Here is a 25,355-nt window from a genome sequence, read left to right as displayed (position 1 = left end):
AAGCGCATCCGAGTCCTTAGGTCCTTGGGTCTTCCGCTCGTTCCCCGGAGGAGAGATAAAGAGGTGAGAGAAAGGAGCTGCTGACCCTCCCATTACTCACACAACTTGGTAAGTTCCTCTCTCTTTCTTTAGCAAAAACCAATGGTTTCTCTTTTGATTATGGGTTAAATGGCAGTGATTTTCTGTTCCCAAAAATTAGTGTATCTTTTTCTTTTAAACTTTTCAAAGTTGATATCTTTGAGGTGGGGTGCCCTTCAATTTTAAAATCATGGCTTTGGCAAAACCTCAATCTCTCTTTAGACTCTACTGTGTCCTTTGTAGGGCTATTCCTTTTCCTCTTCATTTCTCCACAAAAGCCTTCTCTCTCTCTTCTTCTTCTCTCGCAGCTTATACCATAGGCATTACTTCTTCTTCTCCTCCTTTCATGGTTAGTTTCCTCGTAGATATTGTTGGGCTTCCAAAGGAATCTGCCATTGCTGCATCTTCCAAGCTCCTCCATCTTAAAACTCCTGAGAAGCTTATATCTGTGCTGGACTTCCTCAAGGCCAATGGTTTCCAAGAAACCCATATCCATAATATCATCAGAAAGCGCCCCCTGATCCTCGCAACTGATGTCGACAACACCCTAAAACCCAAATTCAAATTCTTCCAAGATTTGGGTCTTTCTGGATCTGATCTTGGTGGCTTCCTCTCTAAAAATCCAGGTATTCTTTCATATAACACGGAGAAAAGGGCTATCCCTAATATAGACTTCATCAAGAAGTACTTGCACAGCAATGAGAATATTTTAAGCGTTCTCAAATCTAATTCAGCTTTTGGGTATGATGTTGATAAGAGAATGCTGCCCAATATAAAGTTCATGGAGAGCCAGGGAGTTGAGGGCTCAAACTTGACGGCGCTTTTATTGAGTAGACCGAGGTTACTCGATCAGAATCCTAGCCGGCTTAAGCAAATCACAGAGAAAGTTAAGGAATTGGGCATTGATCCTGGCTCTAAAATGTATCGTCACGTGTTGGGGATCATGAGTTCGATGAGTAATGGGACTTGGCAAAGGAAGATTGAGTTCTTCAAGACTTTTGGGTGGTCAGAAGAAGATATTCTTACTGCTTTCCGAAAGTTGCCTGCGGTTGTGGCTCTCTCTGTGGAGAAGTTGCAGAAGGCCATGGCTTATTTGGTGAAGGAACTGAAGTTCGATAAGAATTATTTGGTTTTGCATCCTCATCTCTTAGCTTTTAGTTTAGAGGGAAGAGTGATCCCTAGGCATAATCTTTTGACAGTGTTGAGGTCAAGAAAGTTGCTTAAGATGGATGTGAGGTTATCAACGGTTTGTTTGTTATCAGAGAAGGTGTTCTTGGAGAGATATGTGTTGAGGTTTGGAGGAGAGTCAGAAAATTTGCTCAAGATATATAAGGAAAGTAAAGAAAACCCAAGAATTATCGATGAGTTTATGCATCTATATCAGGCTTCATAACCATTGAATCTTCTTTGGTCGTGCTACTGAAAAGGAAAAAGTTCGTATGTCAAATTTTGCTCAATTGCAATGTTCAAATCCATGTTATTTTGGCTTCTGTTTCTCTTTGTTTCTGCATTGTATGATAATATTAGGAGAATACAGAAGGATCCTAACCTCTAGACAGATGCAAAATTAGTTGGTCATGATTTTGCTTTCGTTCATTCCCTGTGACATACAAACTTGGAAATTTTTATGTAACATTTTGAAATTGTATCATTGTCATCCGAGCCTTATCCCAATTATTTGGGGTCGGTAACATTTTGGAATATTATTTAACTTTCAATTCAATTGTGCCGATGACTATTCATCTTTCTGTTTTTGTGCTCAACAGTTAGTGCCCTCAGGGATTTCAGTGTCTTATGATATTTTAGATTCTTGTTTTTTTTCTTGGTTTCCTGTTTCTCCTTCTTTTCTCCACTACTCAATGTAGATCATGTAATGAAAAAGTATATTATAATTCATAAGAATACCATGTTGGGTACTCATATCGAACATTGAGTGCCCTTACCTTTCCGTGGATTGGCAGATGATGGGTTGTTTATGCTTTTAAGCCCGCCCACATTGTAAATAGGGAACAGTTACTCTTCTCTAGTGTCCTACGATAAGTATGGGCAGTGGATGCGGGATATGAGCACCCAATGCTATGCGCCTGAACACTTATAGTATATGGTCCCATTGTAATGTGGAAGGCTGCTAAGTGCTAACCTTTGGACTAATGCAAATCTAGCTGGTACTGCTTTTACTTTTATTATTCCTTGTACAGTACTTAACTTGGTTGGGAATTTGTATGTTAATTTGAATCAATAGCGTTTGGGATTTTTCCTTTGTTTTTATACTATGAATTTGAGCCAGTGATGTATCCCGTGTCAGTAACCATCCAGATAAGAGAGTAAAAGATTATGTTCTTTAACATCTGTAGTTTTTTGCAGAACTCAAAGATAGGGATGTGGTGTAAATTTTAAATTTTATCTTTGAGTTGTCCACAATGATGAAAAACCTATTGTTGTTACCCTGATCAATTGTAGAAGTGCGGCCCCCAACGAACCAATTGCTTTTCCAGCATTATAATATGAGCTTTCGAATATAAGGAGAGCAGTGAATTTACTGTACTAATAAACAGATCACCCCAACCATCAAATTTCAACTGTGGATAAGGCTTTCCCATAACATAATCGAATAAATGTGGTATATATGGTAGGAGGCTGCACTTATTGCAATTATAAAGACCATTATAAAGAAGAAAGGGGCTGGGGTCGTGGTGGTAGCATCCTCATATCTAGTCACCACATTGTGGTTTTCATTCCTACCAATAACATTACTGCACTGACACCTTAAAATATCTAACTTCTAATCTACTTGAAAAAACAAGTAGCCTGTCTTCCCCACTGAATTATCCAAAAAAATAAATAAAGACCATTGTAACTCCCAAATTAGCCTATCTTCCCCACTGAATTATCCAAAAAAATAAATAAAGACCATTGTAGCTCCCATGAAAACAAAAACTTTCTTTGGTTACTTTGCTTGGTTTGCAGGGGAGATTTGGAACCAATCAATCTCATTACAAACCAAACGAAAACTTTCTTTGGTTACTTTGCTTGGTTTGCAGGGGAGGTTTGAACCTAATCAATCTCATTACATATATATATATATTTGCTTTTGCTTTAGCCATATTCTGGAAAACAAGTAATCCTCAAACATATATACATTTTTGCTTTTGCTTTTTTTGCAAAAAGATTTACATGCTTCTCAGTCCCTCTCATAAAGCCCTGTGTAGAGTGGTATTCTGTCAACAAATTTTGGGGGTGTGACCTCTTTACCAACCTTAGAAACAGTGTAGAAAGTGTTACGGGACTCAGCTTGGTCAAGGTACTCGGCCCTTGTCCGAGACGAGTTACTTAGGCGACTCGTCAATGGTATTTTGGGTCTTTCTAGATCCGATCCTGGTGACTTCCTCTCTAAATATCCAACTGTTCTCACGTATAGCGTGGAGAAAGGGATTATCCCCAAGATTGACTTCATGAAGAACCACTTGCACAGCAATGAAGATATCCTAAACTTTCTCAAATGTAGTTTTAACTTTTTTGTATGATGTTGATAAGAGAAAGCTGCCCAATATAAGGTTCATGGAGAGCCAGGGATTTAAGGGCTCGAAGATGACGGCGCTCTTACTGAGTAGACCAAAGTTACTTGATCAGGAGCCTAGCAGGCTTAAGCAACTCACAGAGAAAGTTAAGAAATTGGGCATTGATCCTGGCTCTAAAATATATCCTCATGTAGTGGCGATCATGAGTTCAATGAGTAACAAGACTTGGCAGAGGAAGATTGAATTGTTTAAGACTTTTGGGTGGTCAAAAGAGGATGTTCTGGCTTCTTTTCGAAAGAAACCTTTGATTTTGGAATCTCTGAGGAGAAGTTGCAGAAGACCATGGCTTATTGGGTGAAGGAACTGAAGTTCGATAAGAATTTTTTGGTTTTGCGTCCTCATCTCTTTGTTCATAGTTTAGAGGGGAGCGTGATCCCTAGGAATTCACTATTGACAGTGTTGAGGTCAAGAAAGTTGCTTAAGACAGGTTAATTTATCGACAGTTTGTTATCTATCAGAAAAGGCGTTCTTGGAGAGATATGTATTCAGTTTTGGAGGAGAGTCAGAAAATTTGCTTAGGATTTATGAGGAAAGTAAAGAAAAACCAAGAATTTATGATGAGTTTATGCCTCTACATCAGGCTTCATAACCATTGAATCTCTTTAGTCGCACTACTGAAAAGGAAAAAAATTGTATGTCAAATTTTGCTCAATTGCAATGTTCAGATCCATGTTATTCTGGCTTCTATTTCTCTTTGTTTCTGCACTGAATATATATTTTAGGAGAATAGAGAAGGATTCTAACCTCTAGATGCAAAATTATGTGGTCATTAATTTGCTTTTGTTCATTCCATGTGATGGACTTGCTTGGGAATTTGTATGTAATATTTAGGAATTCTATGTGACTTTGAATTCAAGGGCATCTATCTGTTTTTGTGCTCAATAATTAGAGCCCTTAGGGATTTCGACATCTTATGATATTTTATATTCTTGTGTTTGGTTTCTTGTTGCTCCTTCTCTTCTCCACTACTCAATGTAAATCATGTAATGGAAGATATGTTGTACTTCGTAGTACTGTGTTGGGTACTCATATCGAACATCCACTGACCTTATCTTTCCAGGGATTGGCAGATGATGGGTTGTTTCTACTTTTAAGGCTGCCCTTATTTTAAACGGGGAACAGTTACCCATCTCCACCATCCTAGGATAAGTATGGGCAGTGGATGTTGGATAGGAGCACGCAATACTATGCCCTTACAACTTAATAGTTTATGGTCCCAATATGTAATGTAGAAAGCTGCTAAGTGCTAACCTTTGGATTGATGCAAAACTAGCTGGTACTGCTTTTGCTTTTATTATTCCTTGTAATGTACTTGTTTGGGAATTTGTATGTTAATTAGAATCAACGGCATTGGGGATTTTTTTTCTGTTTTTGTACTTGTGAATATTGGCGCGACGGCCAGTGATGTATACTGTATCAGAACCATCCTGATGAGAGAGTAAAAGATTATGTTCTTTACATCTTTAGTTTTTTGGAGAACTCAAGGATGGGGATGCGGTGTATATTGTAAATTTGATCTTTGAGTTGTCTACAATGATGAAAAACCTGTTGTTGTTACCCTGATCAATTTGTCACCTTGTTTTTGGATGTATATATTGCCATTTTTAATGGAAATTATATACATCTAGTTTCTGATGGATTATGCATTTACATTGGACTAAACTGGTACATGATTTCTTTCCCCCCCTCCCTGCCACCCAAGAAAAAGAAAAAAGAAAAGGCTTGGTTCCAAGCATTCTTTGCTAAAGAAAAGGCTTGGTTCCAAGTATTCTTTGCTTGGCATGTGATATGAGTACGGTAAATGCATTTTCGTTCTGAATCTAGACCTTGTAACATTTGTGTTATTTACATGGCATAAAATGCTAAAGTAAATTGAAAATGTTCAGAATAGTGAAAGAAACTTCAACATTTCTGGATAGGTTAAGTTATTCATTTTGTAATGATAATGGACATTTCTAGTGGGAAAGCAAGAAGAACATGGAAAACTGGCCATATGACACTTTTTTAACTAATTTGATCCATCCTCAAACCTTGATCATATGACCTCTTCTCACTGACCATTGTCTTCATCTTATGTCTCCTAAGTACACTTATTGAGATTTGCTTTTTTTGAAATAAAAATTGACTTTGTATTGATGGTAGAGAAAGATACAGCATAGCAAACACCCAAGCGGATGTACAAAAGTCACCGAGGAAGGTAACAGCTAGAAGAAACAACTGAAAATAAGCCAGCACAAAAGTAAAACAGAGAACCGAACAGAGTCCCCTTAAAAGAAAACCCAAAAAGGTACAAGAAAAGGTCCATAAAGAAAAGATGCAGAGATGTAGGACAGTCCTCTTCACTCCATCGTTGCTCCAAGTTCAACTAGCTCGTCTGCTGTTTTGTTGGCCTTCCTCCAAATATGTCTCCAAGAGACCTGTGTATGCCTGCATAGAATATAAATCTGATCAAAGATGTGCCATAATCTCCAAGGGGTGCAAGCCAAACGGGATGCCCATAAAATAACGTTCTTGCAGTCCCTTTTTATAATGAGTGAGGAGCCCCAGGCTGGATCGAAGCGACTAAGGCCTTCCAGGAGAGCACGTGCCTCTGCTTCCGTGGAGTCCGAGATCCGAATAGAGGATGCAAAAGAAAGGAGAGTGATGCCTGGATGGTCGCGGAAGATCCCCCTATTCCGGCCGGACTTAGGTTGCCCAAAGATGAGCCGTTGAAATTGTGCTTGATGAGTCCTCTCTCGGGAAGTCTGCATAGAGAGGAACGAGATATCCTTGGCTATCTTAAAGACAGAATGGAAGCCCAATTCTATCGGAAGTTGTGGCTTGCCAATCCCTTGAAGAGAGGGATTTTGGATGCCTAGAAAGCTACCGGGGCCTTTATCAACTCCAGAGTTTTGTGTGGGGAGGCGAAGCTTCCTTGGACTATCCTAGCATTTGCGTTCCTTCCAGATTGACCATATGGTGGCCGCAACAGTTATCTTCCATAGGAGACGGCCTGCCGTTGGCCAAGGTAAGGAGGCCGGGAGCTTGAGTAAGTTGAGGATAGACTCAGGGGTGACCATACCCGACTAAAATAAAGAAAGGATTTCCCCCCATAGGTAGGAGGCCACCGGACAAAGTAGCAGAAGATGGTCTACTGATTCCTCTTCTTGAAGGCACATAGCGCATCTGTTGGGTAGCTGGAATCCACGTCTTTCGAGTTGGTCTAGTGTGAGTATCCTACCCCACAGTACAAGCCACGCGAAGAACTGAATCCTTGGAGGAACATGGGAATTCCTGGCTAAGGACCAATACAGACCAGGGAGAGAAGACGGAATGTGAGGGAGAGATAGAACATTGAAGAGGGAGGCAACAGAGAAGACACTCGTGTGGTTACGGGTCCAGATAATACGGTCCAGTCCGGGGGATGGACCGGGGAAGGTCGAAAGCCAAGAGGAAAGGGCTAAGAAGCCCTCGTCTCTTAGGAGCCAACAGAAGTCTGGATTCCAGGATCGAGACGATCAAGAGATCGGGAAGATGTCCTTGACTGAAGCCAAGCGATTCCTTGCAAGATGAAACTGGGAAGGAAAGCGAGAGGTAAGACCAGAAAAGCACCTTATCTCCTCTCATTGGATGAAAAGCACCTTATCTCCTCTCCTCTCATGGGATGAAACCGAATGAGGGATTTAAACAGTCGTAGTGAGTGAAGAATGGACCGCATAAAACCCGAAGTGGCGTGGTGGATCCTAGAGGGAAAACACCATGGAGAAGAAGAGAAGCGGTACTTGGAGCAGATGATTTGGTACCGAAGTCCCCCCCCCCCCCCCCTTTCCCCAGTTGAGTCGCAAGCCTCCACCACCATTTGCAAAGTAAGGCAAGCCCCCACCACCATTTGCAAAGTAAGGCCAAATTTTGTATTTTGAGGATTCCCAGGCCCCCAAGAGATTTGGGGGAGCAGGCGGTGCTCCAGTATCAACAGGTGGAACTTCTTGGAGGGGCTGTCGCCCGACCAAAAAAAGGTTCCTCATTAGTTGTTCCAACCAACGAGAATGAAATGAGGCCGGTAGGTGAAAGAGAGACATCAGGAAGACAGGTAGTCCTGACACGACAACTTTGATTAGTGTTAGTCTCCTTGCAGGCGACAAGTATCTGCCTATCCATCCCGCTAACTTCTTTTCAGCCCTATCCACCACGTGGCTCCATTGGGATTACGAAAAGCATGAAGGCAGACCAAAATCAATTCCTCAACCCTCCGCGGCCTGTAAAACAGGTGGGTCGACAAGAATTCCTAACATTTTGGATTTCTGTAGGTTGACGTTGAAGCTAGTCGTGTAATGGAAAGCATCTTGTCAATTACACATCTAGCAGTGGGCCTTTCCTAACTATCAAAAACGTAACAAACAAAGGTATGGATGAAAATAACTCTCTCTCTTTCTCTCCAGATATGTCCTAAGATGCCGTTCATAAAACCGCCTCATCATTTGGTAGAACATGGGTCATGTGGACCCTTATGGTCCATGACATTTTACAAAGCCGGTCCTTTGATCTTATAAATAGTGGCAGTACGTGCATACACGTGCGAGTGTGAGCATGCAGGAGAGTGAGTGTGCAACTGTATGTGTAAGTGAGCACAAGTATACAATGTGCGCATGAACAGGTGATATGTTATGCATAAGAGTTCAAAGTGACATAATAGAAATAGGTGTCTTTTCTCTACGATGATTTGTACCGTATGTGTAAAAGAGTTGGGAAAAGACTCTGATGACAGTGATTTTAATCTAGAAAGAGGTGTTTTTGTACACAAGTATTCGATTAATTGAGAACCTAGTCTTCCATTAAGGACCAATATATTGAAGTACAACATCGATACATATGTGTATATACCTGAATTCGAGACTACTAGAAGTTTGATCTGTTTGAGATCGTGTTAGTTATTCAAAAGAGTTGAGAGAGGTGAGTCCTGTCAAATTCAGATCTACAAAGAATCAACTTTAAAAAACTTATTCTTGGTAGATCAGTGGCTAAGGTGGCTTAGTATGAAATTTGAAATGAACAAAAAAAAAAGGAAATAAAGAAAACGATAAGAAGAAATCTACTGAAGCAAACAAAGATAAATAATGACAAAACTAAAGAAAGTAATAAAGCAAAAAGAAAAATGATAAAAGAAAAATAAGAACTAACCAACAGAAATAAGAAAATAGCGAAGGAAATCATGAATAATAGATCTAATGAAGAAAATAAAGCTAATAACTAAAGGAAAATTGTTTCATGCGGGCTGGACCGTATTTTTACATATGCGATCTAGAAGTATAAAGCATCCATCTTAAAAATTTATTTCTTCATATTCATCATCTCCATGTTAGATAATACATATCCGTAAAAATTAAGTCAAAAAATCCATCTAAAAAATAGATTTATTAAGGGGTTCTCATTTCTACATGTGCGGGATTGGCCCACATGCTAACCGTATCCATAACTAAAGGAAACAATAAAGCATATCAAAATAAAGGAAAAAAAGAGAAGAATGAATGAAGAACCTAGACGTCAGGGCCGTAGACCTAGCACCCAGAGTTAGGCTCGGATTAGATGGCGAAGAGAAGTCTTTACTCCTTGATCCTCAAAACTAATGACCCAATTGAATGAATGAGCTCCGGGGAAAGATAGATGCCTCGGAATTTAACATCTAAAGATTTGTTGACTCAATTTTAGTCTCTAAAGTTTACTAGAGCAGGGTCCAAGATCTAGGATTTTAGTTGCCTCAAGCTATGGTTTAGAGGCTGTAGGGTTTCTATGACTGAGAATTAAGGTTAGGGTTTATGTTCGGATCTACAATACGAGAGGCAAAGAAACCACATAGCATAAATTATGATAGAAGAACAAGTTGTCAATATATTTACGAAATGACTTATTGTTAAATGTTTAAAAGGTCAACAACTAGATTAAGGAGCACCATGTAGCTCCCTCCCTCCTTCCTTCCATCCATCCTTTTCAACTTATTCTCTCCCTCTCCCTCTCCCCTCTCCCTCTCTAGATAAGTCTTAAGAGGCGATCTATGAAATTACCTCATCACCTTGTAGAATATGGGGCCACGTGTACTCTCATGGAGCATGACATTTTACGAAGGCGGTCGTTTGATCTTAAATATCAATCGGGGTTGCGTAGTGTGTACATGTTGTTCATCCGAGTGTGAGCATATAGGAGAGTGAGTGTGCAAGTATATTTATAAGTAGATGTGTTCGCATGAGTAAGTGACGTGTTATATACCGGTGTCCGAAGTGATATTATAGAAAGAGGTATTTCTCTCTCTATTGATTTTTACGATTTCGAGCACTGGTGTAACTCTTTATAAATTAAAAAAAAAAACAAAAAAAAAATGATGTATTTGAGCTGTTCAAAAGTGTAACTTCCGATCCATCCAAAACATGAGTTTGTGTAGTTACAAAATTCACCTCTTGATCTACTTAAAACACCAAAAGGATGTATTTTCGAGAGTTGGACTATTGAATGGCCACTCTTTTTTTTTTTTTTTTTCTTGTTTTCGGTAGTAGAAGAGTGCAATTTTTGAACTGCCTTGATACGTCATTTGTTTTATATTTTTGGCAATTTGAAAGATGGATCTTTGAACCACCCAAACATATATGTTTTTAAAAATCCGAAAGATGCACTTTAAACTGCTCAAATACGTCGTCTTTTTGCATAAACCTTCCAAACTTTTAGGTTCCATGGAGGGCATGGAAGTGGCGCCTTTCACTTTTTTTTGAACATGAAAAAAAAAAAAAAAATGAAGTCTCCTCTTTCATGCCCCCTCATGCAGCCGAAACATCACACTTAACTTCCAATACCAAACCTTCCACATATCCTTAAGTGGTAGGTGATTCGAAAGTTAAACTATCCAAACAAAGATAAAAAAAAAAGGATCTCATTGTAATATATCTAAAATTTTGAACCGTGTGGTGATTTATCTTTTTCATACTTAAATTTTACTTTATTGTTTAACATGATATTAATTTTAGTGCTTGCTATTTATATTTCTTCTATAGTATAAAACTTATATACTTTCCCTTATCCAACCATCCATTCAGAATGGATAGTTGAGATGACCCAATTACAATGCCAGGCCTCGACACTATTTTTTTTTTTTAAAAATTTACATATTATTTTGACAACAATTTTTAGGTATCCACTCTTATCTTAAATCCGCACATGTAAAAAAAAAAAAAAAATTCTTCAATAAAATAAAATGACCAAAAGGCCTTTGAAATTTTTAGGGGTATTTTTGTTTTTGTATTTTATCGAAATAATTTTTAAATATTTTTTTAGGAGCGCCCATCAAGATGATGGCACATATCAAATTTCGTATTCATATAAGGGAAAAGTTTGTACTGAGCTGAGGCTCTAAAAATCAAATTCGAGCCTACCTCAATTTTCATTAGAAGATATTTTGATGCCCAAATATCCTCAAATTGATCATCTCGACATCAAGATGCATGGCTATGAGCAAAGAATGGATTTCAAGTTTTGAAAATAGTATATTTTGTAAAGTATTTTTGGAGCGTAAATTTTCAAGATTTTCAATTTTCATAGATATGGCGATCTACATTATTTTTGAAAGATTTAAACTTTATAAATAAAAATAAAAATATATTTTAAGGTTATCACAAAGATTTTCAACATTGAAACCACATTTCTCGACACTATTTAAAGGTAGGCTCTAATTTGATTGTTCAGAGCCTGGGCTCTATACAAACGGCACCCTTCTATAATTTGTAGAACAAATTAAAAATAAAATACTATGAAGTGTCAGATCAAAAGATCAAACAGTCCGTGGCTCACATGATCTAAATTGGACGGCTAGATGGGTGGGAAGTATATATCTTGTACACAGTACGAGAAGTATAGAAACATTTCCCATATTGTACATGAGAAGATAAAGTATTGAAATCTGATTTGATCTTGAATTGAATTTTGCCCCTTCCTCTCTCTCTCAGGTTAGAAACTCTGACAAAATGAGCTCATCACTTCCAAAGAAAACCAGGAATAATCCTAGTTGCCAAAACCAGAAGGATCACCCATTATAAATATATATGAGACCACGAATAATCCTAGGTTAGAAACTCTGGCAAAATGAGCTCATCACTTCCATAGAAAACCAGGAGTAATCCTAGTTGCCAAAACCAGAAGGATCACCCATTATAAATATATATGAGACCACGAACAATCCTAGTTGCACAGATCTGGATCTCTCTCTCATCCTAAACATGAAGTCCTTGGCCGTCCCTTTGCTTCTTGTGCTCCTACTCGTGCTCCAAAACGGTAACACATAATCTCAAGGCCACAACTCTACAATATATTGCCATTGTATGGTATATGGTACACCAAGGGATATCCACCCTCCATTCATGATGATGAGCGGGGGAGATTAGCCCCAGTTTCCATCAACTAAGGAGCATTCAATCTCCACCGTCCGTCTGTCAGCTACATATGGCTTACCATATATTATACACCGTTGATGCTAGTATACTTGATGCATATAGCATACTTTCTTAGTTTCAATTCAATTGGAACATACTATTCCCTCTTAAACTTTAGTTACGTAAGTTCCGCATCTTATACGATTCATGTTAGAAGGGAAGAAAATGTATGACAATAATTTTGTATGGTATTTTAATTTTAAAATTCTTTTCTTTTCCAACTTGTTGGATTGGATTTTGAAGACATTTACGCTACACTTAGGATAAACTAAAAAAAAATAAAAAATGAGACGGAAAAATGAATTAACCAAAACATTCTTTAATGTATTGTGGATATTTTCATTAATTTATTTTTTATAACCCATTTTATATTTATTTTAGATCAGCTTGATTGACAAGTGTGGATGCTCAAAATTTCTAATTAGTTTAATTTTGATAGTAATAAATAGAAAATACTAAACACAAAGGATGATGGTTCATTTTCTTCCCTTTTTAATCTTAGCCAAAATGCAACTTCTCCAAAGTGAAATATTTGACGGAAAACGATTTTATAGAGCTGCAACCAGTAAATCTTAAGAATGTATTTATTTTATTTTGAAGTGCAGCCAAAGTCATAAGGATCCGATCAGTGGAATCGGCAATCGGGAACTTGTCCGATCCGCTCTAAGGAGCTTGAATTGACGAAGGCTGATAAAAACTTGCATTTTACTGATCAAAGCAGTTGCTGATTCTGCGGGGGTACCCAGTGTTGTAGAGATTTATATTTATTTCTCTGTTTTGCCAAATTTTTACATGAAATTTCCTAAGGTTGATGTTTCTTATTTTGATTGGATTGAATCTCTTCTTGCCAGAATCGCGCAAAAAACAAAACATAACATTGACACCCAATAATCTTGCCAATCTTGATGAATTTTCTCCTATACATGTTTCTTATTTTGATCCGACTGAATCTTTTCTTGCCAAAAAAAGTGTCATAAAAATTAATGAAAGTGTCAAAAAAAGTGTCATAGATATAACAGGTGTATTATAAATTAATGAAACAACATTCAAAAACCATATTAAGGCCATTTATTTGACCCGATTTTTTAAATAGACACTCTTTTCGTTCTAATGAACGATAATAAAAAAGTAAAGTTTAAAAATAGATAAAGTTTATATAAAGATGCTACCTTTTAACGTAGAACTACGGATGCCCCTCAAAAATCCATCGGAAAAGGTAATTTTTATGTTGAAAAACCATTTGATTGATCATCTCGAAATTGAGATGTATGACTATGAAAAATAAAAAGATTTTAAGTCTCAAAAATAGTTTATTTTACAACATATTATCTATACCGTCTATTTTCAAGATTTTCATATGTTTATAGATCTACATGATTTTAAGTTTTTTATAAGATTAAAATTTTATAATTAGATATAAAAATAGATTTTGAGATAATCCTAAAAAAATTTCACATCAAAATTATATACCATTATAAAATTTGAAGGTACACCTTATCTCTATACATGCATCCGTATGCAAATTGCACCTTTTAAAAACACATCTAACAAAATATTTTCTAAAACAATTAATATAGGCCGTCCATTTTAATGCAATGCTTAGATCAACACCTTCGAAGGATCTTTTCTTTCCTAATTTCTCCAATATTGCATCACTTTCATCTATTGGATTTCAATCCAATGACTGAAAGTGATTCACCTCCTTATACAAAAAAAAAAAAAAAATGGTCTCATAGATGAAATTCTGTAATAACAATTTCCTCATGTTTATGTCAGGTGCCACGATCTCTGCAGCCCGAAACAAGGTCTGCATTGAATTTTTCGATGTCGGAAAGGGAACTTGTAACCATATCCAGTGCAAGGCCGTGTGCCGTAAGGAGGTCCAAGGGTGGAGTGGACCATGCCCAGAGAATCTGCACCTGTGCGAGTGCCAATACATATGCTGATGCATCATCTATTATTAAGAAATTATGAATAAATGAATCAAAATAAATGAGACTATAAATTCTTCTTATTGAGGTACTGGCCATGCTCGCCATTTTTGAAACGTTGATTATGTTGTTGTAATGGTGATTTACGATGTAGGCCAATCTCCACTGTCTGATAGTTTTGGGAAACTTTAGTTTGATCGTGACCGAAGCAATCTCTACTAGGGGATTTTTTTGCAGTTTTCATTTTACTAGGTGACCCCAGTTAGTTGAGAAAAAACTTAGATGATGATGATTTCAATATAATAGATGCTTCCCCACTTCTGCTCAAGCAATCAATCCAATAGAAAAAAGGTTAATCAGTTTTTGTATGTGCTTTGAAAGTTTGATGTCAAATTATTGCATAGGGCTACAAAATCGTGTTCCATTCAGGATTCATTAAGTGAATGATACAAAAGTTCAAAATGGATTAACTCTCCAACTTGAACCAATAATACAAGGATTATGAAGTAAAAAAGGCAGAGAAGCACAAGCTTCGGTCTTAAGGAAAGCCAAAAGTTCCACACCAGTCTAGAGTTTTGTTCTCATTTTCTTTATGGGTTCAATGCCTTCTTCCGTGCTTTTGAATTTTTTATCTGATTTACTGTTATACACAGGAAGAAGCATCATCAATCAAGCAAAAAAAGAAATAAGGAAATGTATAAATAAATAAAAATAAATGGACGAGTTTTTGATAAGCCAGGGCTTTGTGAATCTTTTTTTCTTTTTTGGGTATATCAAATGGGAGTACAAGCCCCTACCAATTTTTTGAAATAGTTAGTAGTTTTCAAATGCGTAAGTACGAAAGAAACCTATACCAGTAATTGAGACTCAGGTGGTACTACCCCCACGACCTCAACCCCACTCCCAGGTCATGAAACTTGAGAGGGCCTCACCTCAAAATCGTGTACTAGAAATTAGATGCAACACTAGAGCACCATGTGATGTTCTACAGATCAATTTCTGCCCCTAGCTGTGGATTTTGGAACTACAAAAAATAGTGCAAATCTTACAGACCTTTAAAGACTTGAAGCGGACAATCTAGAAAAAATATTACAAGAAAGAACATTTTTAGAGCTTAAAATCGAATTTTTTAGATCCATGGTTGTTGAGGTGTAGATAAATAATATGCAAAATTTATGGCGCTGGAGCCACGTTTTCCAACAAGGTTTAGGGTGTTCGATGCATCAAGCCATGACTTCACAAAATACGTTTCCTCAATAAAAAGCAAAAATATAATCTAACGGTTTGCAAAAGTAATTGTCAGAAAGAAAGATATTGCCATGATAGAATAAAATTTATTGTGTTCTTAATAAGAGACAATGATATACGAAAAATTCATAATATGAAATTATCTCAAATGGCTGTATTCTTAATAGTGCATTGCATTATAAAATAAAGGAAATACATATACATCTGGGTGTAATCCATTTAGATAGAAGAAAGATAAATAACAAAAAAGGCATTTAATAGCAAAGATGGAGAAACTCTTGAATAAACATCTCTTTCTTTTTTATACCATTATTGAATAAAACATTAAAACAACCAACGAACATCATTTTGCTTATCTAAAATAAAGACAAGTAATAGCATGAATACTAACATATCTAGAGAACATAACTAGAATATGAATGATAAATAAATAATGATAGCTAATACAGCATAAAATAAAAACATGGAATTCACTAGAAAGGTGTACATCCAGCTGTAATTCAATAGAAACATGGAATTCACTAGAAGGTGTACACCCCCTTGGTATTTGGCAATGATTTATGATGAGATTGTATACACTTGCAGGGATATGGATGTTTGCTGGATACAAATCTCGAGGATGTCCAACGAGCTCGCCGACCTCCTGCCGAAGGATGGGGCGAGGGCCCATGAAGAAGTGCACACCTGGCCCACTTCCGATTAAGACCTAAGAAGAATTACTTAGAAGGAAAACTCACTGTATTCAGGAATCTTATTTAGCCCACTTTTATTATTCCACTGTAATAAAAGTGGACTATTCTATAACCCCAGTTTTTTGTGAACCCATTGTAAACTTTATAAGGGGACTATTCTATAACCCCATTTTTTGTATAGGGTCCTTCGACCTATTCTTTTTTACCGATTAGTCCCGCCTAGAGAGCACTCTCGGACTAACCTCCAACTTGTACTTCTTTCCATTCAGCAATACAAATGTTAACATTTATCAGAAAAAAAATGTGTACATTCAACATAATCGATCATTCTTGTACATAAAGTTCCAACTTTGCACATACTAAACCACCAACTTAGACAGAGTTTTCTGGCTGCAAATGCAGAACATGTAGATCACATTACGAACCAAAAGCCATCTTTTCGATAAGATATTGTAAGGCCCAATTTGGACAGTTCAGATATATTGATTGACCATAGCGCCCAGCTACAATCCTAAACCACTTATAATTATGTAATAATTCATATGATAACCCAATCAAATATCTTACATCATTATTATGACAATTGTAAGGCCCCGTTTGTGTTTTGGTTGCCTAGACCACTTATAAGCATGTAATAATTCATATGATAACCCAATCAAAAATCTTAGATGATTATTATGACAACAAAATCATGAGGCCCCATCTGAATGTTTTGGTTGTCATATCCAAGGGAAATCTTTAGTTGGCTTTTTGGGCAACGGTGATAAGAGGTAAGACACAGGGGTCATAACAAGTAGAACAGTATCCACTTTTTTGCTGATAGAGAAAAAAGGTATTTTCTTTTGTATCCATACGTGCAAATGCCCCTTTTCACTGGCTCTAATAAGAGGGTTTCCAAAAGTTCAAAACCTCTGCAGATGGTGGTGTGCCAAGCTGCACACTACCCTCTCAGGCACAACTACCGTGAAGTGAAATCTCTACGGCCAAAAAAGTGAGGCCTAAGATAATCTACACAACAACCTATAACCCTCATACAATCGTCGATCCTTGTTCTTTGAATTCAATAGATGTCTTTGATTGATTTCTCTCAAAAAAAAAAAAAAAATAGATGTCTTTGATTAATCTTAACTGTTTATCACACACTAATCCATTTATTTTTTATTGTGTTGATTAAATATTTTGCCTCTGCCCACAAGCAAACATTTAATGAACAAAATCTAAGTAGGTAGAAACAATGTCAAGTTTCTAATCTCAAATAATGCCTCAAATCAATATTGATCTCAACAAAATATGAACGCTATAAGCAACTAAATGTCAATGAATATAATGGCACCATAACTTTGAGCTATTTTGGCATAACAGACATGAAATTGAACATTTCAACTCATTATTCCAAAATTGTTACACAAGTGCTGCATACGATATCTTGGACAACCACTAGAGGCAATGGATATCAAAGAAACAAAAGTAGAATCAGCTGATTTTCCAACAGACAATAGGTTAAAGGCCATTCTGATTCTAAACCAGTATTCATAAAATGGAAAAACAGAGGAGGACCATTCAAAAGCAAAAATCTTGAAACAAAGGTCTCAATTTTATAGTTCCAAAAAAGGTTATGCGGAAGATAGAAAACCTTTGATTCAACGATCAAAAAGCAAGGAAGCCTCCATGGAACCCATGATCATAGAATCATTTCTGGGTTACCCTTGCTTTCTTCATAGATCTGGCGCAAGTAATCTGCCTCTTCTCCAAAACACCCCACAAATTTTTGCAAGAATATCCTCTCCGACAACAAACAAACTGATGATAATTTCACATCCTTCTTGAGCAACTTCTTCGATCTCAAAGCATGCAAAACATTGTTCCTAGGTATCACCCTTCCCCCCAAGCTATAACCAAAAATTTTTGGATTCATATTCAAATGGAACAAAACATCCTTTTGTTTCTTAACAAAATACTCCATTGTTTCCTTCAACTTCTTCACCGAGAGACACATTGTATAAGGTGCCCTCCGAAATATTGAAAATACATGATCTTCCGAGCACCCAAAACTCTTAAAAATGTCAACTTTTGCCTGCCATGTCTCGTTATTCATCGAGCTCAAAGCAAGAAGAGCATGAGCAAACATCAAAGAATTCGGATTAAAGCCCATCTCTATAATTTTCTCACAATTTTCCTTAATTCTTTTGGGGTTTTGAGAAAGCAACCTAGGCTGGAATATTGTAAATTGTTGCAGTTGTGAGGGACCAACTCCATAGCTCTCCATGCATCTCATATTGGGTAGGATTCTTTCCTCAATGGGAAATGAAAGTATCCAATTATTTCTCAGAACTCTAAGAACATTTTCATTGGATTTCAAATAACTTTTGAGGAATTCGATGATTGGGGAGATCCTCTTCTCTGCACTGTAATAGAAGATGAATGCACGTGGAGATAGAAAGTCCCCGAGATCAGGACCAGAGAGACCCAAATCTTCGAGCATTTCAAACTTGGGTTTTAGGGTTTTCTCAACATCGGCCACAAGAATCCTGGGGCTCTTCGTTACAATGGAACAGATATGGGCATCATGAAAACCAGAGTCTTTGAGGAATTTTAGCACACATATCGGATTTTTGGTGGGTTTATTGAGGCCCAACCGGGAAGAAGAGGCAACGGCCAAGGCTGATTCTTTAGAGAGGCCAAGTGAGTCCATTAGAAGATTAACAATCGAAGAAGAAGTAGAAGAAGGAGAAGCACTTAAGAGGAGTCCATCTCTAGTGAGAGAAGGAGACGGAGTGAGAAGAGAGGTTTTTGTGGAATAGAGTTCAAAGGAAGAAGAGAAAGAAGGAAAAGGAATGAGAAGGGAAAATACATAGTGGGGTTTCAAGACAGAGAGTGCCTGGAGTTTTGCCAAAGCCATTACTTCGAAGACGTTATAGAAACACCATTGACGATGGAGAGAGAGATTTGTAACTGGTAAAGGAAAGGAAACAGTGGAGCTGGTAGAGAGAAAGAGATCTTGAAGGGTTACAATATCACAATTTTAGAGAGAGAGAGAGAAACATACCGGGAAAGGGAGGAGCATGGGCCGTTTCTCACTCCTCTTCTGCAAATACGCCGCTCCCTCCGTCCATCGGGAAACAAGGGTTTTTGATCCAAGTTGAAACAAGTGGGAGAGGGACAAAGTTTGTTACTTAAGAATTGAACCCGAATTTTCCTAGAATTTGCGGATGTGCCCTTCACTTTAAAGTTAACTTGTCACCCATGCCTCGAGCACTGTTTAAAAACTTGGTTACGTGGATTGAAAATCGTTGATCCAAATTGTAGATCACCAATTCAGATTGAAATTTTTTATTATATTGTTTTGTACACAAAGAGCTTTTCTTTTTTTTTTTTGTATTTAGATGTCATAATCATTCCTACTTATTAGATATCAAATTGGATTGTTTGGAATGAGTCATGAAATCTGAAATTTTTTTTTTTTTTTTATAATTTTACGCCTATTCAATAACACTCTTACAGCCACAAAAATGATCGTATACTCTATATACAAAAGATAAATGGTCTCTTTATAGACAATTCAACATTATATTAATGTGTTTAGTTCTTTTTTGAAAAAATATTAAAAGGCATTGGTGGTTAGTGTAGTTGAATGCTGCTCAGGGGGTTCATAGATCAAATTACATGAGATGTACCCATTTAAATAGAAAGCATATAATTTTTTTTTTTTTTTTTGAGGCTTAGATCTTGGTTTTAGGACTTAGTGTTATTATTATTATTAATATTATTATTTTATTTTTTTTGAATGTTCGCTTTTACTTTCATTTTAAGTGCGAGATGTACATCGAGCTATATATAGAAGAAAAGGCCAAAAAAAAGAAGAAGAATGAAAACCAGATAATGAAAACCACGCAACCCCGCCTCTGAAGGCATCCTTGCTTGGCATTGGGATACCGTGAGAGAGAGGTGCCTCTAACAAATAAGGTGGGGAAAAAGAATAGGGAAGGGTACCAAAATTCTCATGGAAAGAATAGGAAACAAAAGAGAAGAGAATTGAAAATGACCTTAGCTAAATGTCCTCCTGATATTCTAGCCAACTCATCAGCATGATGGTTGCTTTATCTGGGAAACATGCTGATAACTGTAATACCCTCTAGATCCATTCGAATTTTATCTATATTAAGTCTCCATCTCCTAAGGGGTTGAAGAGGGGCGGGAGTATCATGGAATTACATTTGTCGAGTCTCCTTCTATAACCACCTTCTTATAGTAACGGTCCGGTCTGTGTACTCCTTGTCTAACTGATTGGAGCTCCTTGTCTAACTGATTGGAGCTCATCATCATTTTCTGTGCAGGGAGAAAGAGCACCACTAAGTGTTACCTATATAATGATCATGGTCTCAAAGCTAACGACGCCTTAGAATCCTTATATGTGACAATATCATCGAGAAGACAAATTCTTTTTCCAACTAATTGGGATCGGTTATACAATCTGATTTCCTCATTTTTTTCACACAATACAAATGTTTGTAATGATCATCCTTCTCTTTGTAAGTTGTTCCACAATCAAGCATCTGTCTCTGGCAACAACCCACAAGAAGGCCTTCACTCCATTCGGAACATAGAAGGTCCACACTTTATTGATCCCGGGGAGAAGTCTAAGATAGCCGTCACAAGCCATATGTTTGTAAAGAGACCCCCCTGAAAAATTTCCCCCGGGATCAAGGTCCCAAATAACGGCATCCGTGGTAATACAATTGCTTTAGAAGGACAGTGTGGTGATTCTAGCACGTCTCTTAAAATTTTATCTGTGACAGTCCTCCTAAGTGGGGTGTTTTGCGGGAGGAATCAAATATATAATTTACTTCTTGAGGAGTATACTATACTAAAAGTAGTTTTGACATGCTTGGATTTTCCTTTCCTTTGGAGAAAAATGTGAGAGAGATTTTCTCAAATACTATGTCTTGATGAGAGCTTCAAGCAATTTGTATAGAGAGTAGAGATGCCCTTTCATGAATTGGAATGTTTATGTCACTGAATAAAAAGATTTCTTAATTGCACCCCTCTAAGAACTTGAAAAACTAATATCTTAAGATTGAATAGAAACGTCCAATTTTTCAAAGGTAAGATCTAAGTGTTAGGAAAATTAAATTTCATTTTTTTCATTAATAATCATCTTGTGATTCTAAGATGGTTACCAAATTTCAGATTGAAAAAATCCTCTCGAGTAGGTCATTTAACCAAGGGAATAGATGTACATTATGGTCCCGAAAGAGCATAGTATATGCGCTCATACATTAAAAACATGCAACTGTTCATGCATTCAAGTTGCCATCAGTCACACTGGTTTGTTTTTTAACTTTAATTATGATCGCGTTTAACAGTTGTTCTATGCCTATCACAACTATAACCCTGATAGCTGCGATCAATGTCATAGGGCGAAGAGCAAAATGTGCCTAGTGTTCACGCATATACTTCACATGTTTCTTATAGACCGTATCTTTCTTTTGTTTCCATTGATACAACAGTAGATAAATTTTCTCTATGCTTAACTCTTTCCAATTTGTGAATGTAGGACTAAATCTCCAACTCCGCCATGGCCAGCCAATCCGAACACCAGATAAAAGAATAGGGTTGTGTTAGATGAGCAGCTAATGTAAAATTCACTGCATTTTTTCTTGAGGCCGACTCCAAATATTGAGATAAAATTTCGATGATGATGACGATGACTAAAACGCCATCTCCTGCAGCATATGACAAGCATTACTTTTTACAAAACTATGACTTTTGATGAAATATTATTTTATAGTATTTTTCTTATAAAATGCTAACTTACACCTTCTTGGACAGCAAGATATGTAAAATACACATTACGTTAGATCATGTCATGGACACAAGGCTCCCCATTTCATTATCTAGCATTTTCAATCCAGACCTATTCCCATCGCATTGAAGAAAAGAAAGGTAAACCCATTTCTAGGCCCATGCTTTCTCTTTTCTTTCTTTTTTTAAAGAAAATTTGGCCCATGCTTTTCCCTTCAACTAAACTGAAAACACTAAAAATTGCTTGGATTTAACTAGCACATTCAATCGCTTAGTGGAAGAAAGGAGAAGCGAGTTTTCTTCATTATCTTCATCACGAAATCATAAGCTACATTGAACTCAATTTGTGACAGAGATGGCGGATCTAGAGAGAGAAATAGTGTGTTTTTTCACGGTTTAGGTGATCTACTATAGATAGAAAATAAGGGTAGAAGTGAGAGAAATGGAAGGGGGCTTTTGAAATCCATAAAATGGTCCGTCCCCATAATTTAAAAACTTGCTAACAGCCTCCGGTGGTTTAGCTCCGGCTCGGAACTGGTGGATGACCGGTTTAAAGACCCCTGGACGCCTCTAATTCTGGTCCAAATCAGTTGGTGACCAGTTTACTAGACCCCATGTAATGAAATTAAAGAGCTTTCCTAACACATGCGAGCCAATGTATTTTTTAAATGAATTAAATATCGTTTCTTAAGTACGGGAGATTTTTTTGTTTTTTCTAATATGAAATTTTAGGATCCATTTGAAAATCATTAGATAATTATTACAAAAGCATTGATTTGGCTAAAAGGTTATGAATAGTGACTTGAGGGGACTGAAAAGTTCTCGGCAGCATCTCTGCACAGTGAAAAGTTATGAATAGTATCATGAGGGGACTGAAAAGTTGTCGGCATAGTGGACAAGTGGCCTTAGTGGAGAATCTTGGACAGTAGACTGTCGGTATAGTGGACAGGTGGCTTTAGTGGAATCTTTTGATGGCGAACAGCATTCGTCGTCTTATGTTGGTGCAGTAGGACAGGTGGCAGATCGCATGACAGGTGGCAGATCGCAATCTTTGTAAGCTGGGTATTGATATGATCGGGTCGATTATTGACTATCGGGCCATTCGCCGGGCTTCTATTGCGAGAAGTCTATCTCTGGCTGGATTATTCCACAATCTTCATTTTCGACTGCGTAATCTTCATCATTTTGAGATGAGGTGGACATTGATTCTCCTTCTTCCTCAAATATCTGCAGTAATTGTTTCTTTTTTATTGCTTTGGGGTTTTGTTTTTTCATTTTATTGATATATTCAAAAAAGCTAGTTGACTTTTCTTAGCTTAATATTGTCTGGATCAAGGGACTTGTTTTTATAGACGTCCCACCATTTAATATATATTTTCTTTCCCAGTTTTGGGATATATTCCCAATCGTTTGTAAGATTATCAGATATTGCAAAATTCCACATCATTATCCAGGGAATTTGATACAAAGCTATGAAGTATAAATGGTGATCTATTTGGGGGTTTTTATTATTGTATGTAGCAAACTTATATTGGGATTTTTGTATTTTATCCGGGAGAATCTGTATTCCAGATCCCCAGATCAGGAACCAATCATGGAACCAGTTTGGAAGTGGTTCAACCACTGGCATTTTCATTTGTATAAACCAAGTATGCGAGTTATTATTATTTTGGAGGGCAAACACTTTATGCCAAGCATCCCTATATTCAGAATATTTGTAGTATTTGTTATTGAATTCTGAAGCTTGTAATTTTCTACTTCTCATTGGGTCTGATCACCATTCCTTATATGTTATTATTTTTCTTATTTGAAGCTTTGAATAGGCCACGATATTTGTATTCCTTTGGTAGAAGTGTACCAAAGTAATTGAGCCTGTTTCAAGCAGAATTGCTTCATACCATTTTCTCGTCTTATTGCCATCATCTTCTATAATTGTATCAATAAGAAAAGTGGTTTCTATGAACAATGATTTTGCTAAAGGAGGGGCTTTTATTGGACTAGGAGAAAGGACAAGTTCTTGGGCTTGTCTTTTTATTAGCTGGCTTGGGGTTCCTGGATAGGTTATCATAGGCTTATCTAGAGATGGTGAAAATGGTGGGTAACTTATTATAGGTGATCTAGAAGGAACAATTTCCATCTTATTTTTCCCTTTATTTTGACTATTAATATCCATTATTGGCTGCCTTTGGCTGTTTTTTCTATGTATATCTCTGTCCCCCCTGAAAAAATTCACGAGTTAAGAAATCATGAAGGAAGTTAGTATTGCCTTTAAGATGTTCGATATCAAAATCAAAAGAGGAGAGAATTGCTTGCCATCGGGCAAATATTTGTTTTGAAACCAAATTTTTAACATCTTTGAAAAGAATGTCTTTAGCTGCTTTACAATCAGTACGAATTAAAAATTTCTGATTAAGAATATCACTTTGGAATTTGGATACACAATGAACTATTGCTAATATTTCTTTTTTAACCGTAGAATAATTTTGCTGAGTATTATTCCAGGCTTTTGAAGTAAAACGGACAAGTTAGTCCTTATCATTTATTCGTTGTTTCAAAATTCCTCCCAATCCAATCTCGGAGGCATCACATTCAATTATTTTAAATGCCTTAGGATCAGATAGAGTAAGACAAGGCAATTCCTTGGCTTTATGTTTCATTGTTTGGACTGTCATAATATGCTCATCAGTCCACTTGGGTTGATTCTTTTTTAGCCTTGCGAATAAAGGTTGAGCATCGATGGCCAGGTTTTCATAAAAGTCAGCAATATAATTTAAACAGCCCAAAATCGTTGGAGTTCTGTTTTATTGAGAATAATTTCAGGAAACTTATCAGCAAAGGCTATTGCCCTATCAATAGGGGTAATGCTTCCTTGGAAGATATTATGGCTCAAGAATCTCATTTTAGTTTGACAGAGACTGATCTTTCTTGCTGATACAACCAAACTTGAAGCTTTGATTGCATTTATGTGTTTAAAATGTTGATCAATATTTTCTGAAAATATTAAAACATCGTCTAAGTAAACAATCATGAATTTCATATAAGGGTTAAAAATATCATTCATTATTTTTTGGAATTCGGAAGGAGCGTTCTTTAGCCCAAAAGGCATTACGTTCCATTCGTATTATCCAAAGGGTACATTAAAAGAAATTTTATATTTATCTTCTTCAGTTATTTGTATTTGCCAATAACCAAATTTTAAATCAAATTTTGAGAATATACATGCATGGACCAGTCTATCAAGTAAATCCTTTTTGTTAGGTATAGGATACCTGATCCATTTGAGTACCTGGTTTAGAGGCTTGTAATTTATTACCAATCTCGGTGCTTCTCGCTCCTTTTCTGCAGCTTTTTCTATATAAAAGGCTGAATAACTCTAAAGGGAAGAACTTTTCCTGATTAAATTTTTCTGGAGCAATTCATCAATTTCTTTCTTACATATTTCAAGGAGTATTATATTCATTTGAATTGGTCTAGCTTTAGTTGATATTTTATTTTCATTAAATCGTTCTTCATAAGGTAAGCTCACCATATATTTTTTTCTGCTCCAGAAAGCATTTGGCAAATCATTGCAAATTTCTT

The 25,355-nt window shown here is 36.8% G+C and overlaps 2 protein-coding genes and 3 long non-coding RNA genes across 7 annotated transcripts; 3 read left to right on the top strand and 2 right to left on the bottom strand.

Annotated features, from left to right (window-relative positions):
- The first annotated feature begins 18 nt into the window (after nt 1–18).
- Nucleotides 19–1,801, top strand: LOC18422080 (transcription termination factor MTERF8, chloroplastic). Its single transcript, XM_006827008.4, has one exon. The coding sequence runs from the start codon at nt 269–271 to the stop codon at nt 1,469–1,471; it is 1,203 nt and encodes a 400-aa protein (XP_006827071.1). The 5' UTR covers nt 19–268; the 3' UTR covers nt 1,472–1,801.
- LOC148782616 (uncharacterized) lies at nt 19–8,503 on the top strand. Its single transcript, XR_016054942.1, has 2 exons — nt 19–108; nt 5,799–8,503. It is a non-coding gene; the product is annotated as an uncharacterized LOC148782616 (long non-coding RNA).
- On the bottom strand, nt 5,897–11,524 carry LOC148782615 (uncharacterized). The gene is made up of 2 exons (XR_016054943.1): nt 9,170–11,524; nt 5,897–6,083 (listed from the first exon to the last, which is right to left on the bottom strand). It is a non-coding gene; the product is annotated as an uncharacterized LOC148782615 (long non-coding RNA).
- Nucleotides 11,525–11,838: 314 nt separating this feature from the next.
- On the top strand, nt 11,839–14,024 carry LOC148782614 (uncharacterized). The gene is made up of 2 exons (XR_016054941.1): nt 11,839–11,945; nt 13,880–14,024. It is a non-coding gene; the product is annotated as an uncharacterized LOC148782614 (long non-coding RNA).
- On the bottom strand, nt 13,659–19,066 carry LOC18422185 (transcription termination factor MTERF15, mitochondrial). 3 transcript variants are annotated; one of them, XM_088865858.1, is made up of 2 exons: nt 17,608–19,066; nt 13,659–14,674 (listed from the first exon to the last, which is right to left on the bottom strand). In XM_088865858.1, exon 1 carries the CDS (start codon nt 18,871–18,873, stop codon nt 17,656–17,658), a length of 1,218 nt encoding a protein of 405 aa, XP_088721984.1. In that variant the 5' UTR covers nt 18,874–19,066; the 3' UTR covers nt 13,659–14,674; nt 17,608–17,655. The 3 variants fall into 3 exon arrangements, with proteins under 3 accessions (XP_088721984.1, XP_006827069.1, XP_088721986.1); XM_006827006.4 differs by having other exon boundaries at nt 13,659–14,022; XM_088865860.1 differs by lacking the exon at nt 13,659–14,674 and adding an exon at nt 15,699–15,966.
- Between the last annotated feature and the right edge of the window lie 6,289 nt (nt 19,067–25,355).

This window comes from Amborella trichopoda, chromosome 4 (genome assembly GCF_054954075.1).
Source record: "Amborella trichopoda isolate Santa Cruz 75 chromosome 4, AtrichopodaSantaCruz75HAP2 v2.0, whole genome shotgun sequence".
NCBI lineage: Eukaryota > Viridiplantae > Streptophyta > Magnoliopsida > Amborellales > Amborellaceae > Amborella > Amborella trichopoda.
This window is presented reverse-complemented; position numbering and strand designations above follow the sequence as displayed.

Coding starts and splice junctions, on each gene's coding strand:
- LOC18422185 (XM_088865858.1), bottom strand. CDS start 18,873: ATGGCTTTGGCAAAACTCCAGGCACTCTCTGTCTTGAAACCCCACTAT.
- LOC18422080 (XM_006827008.4), top strand. CDS start 269: ATGGCTTTGGCAAAACCTCAATCTCTCTTTAGACTCTACTGTGTCCTT.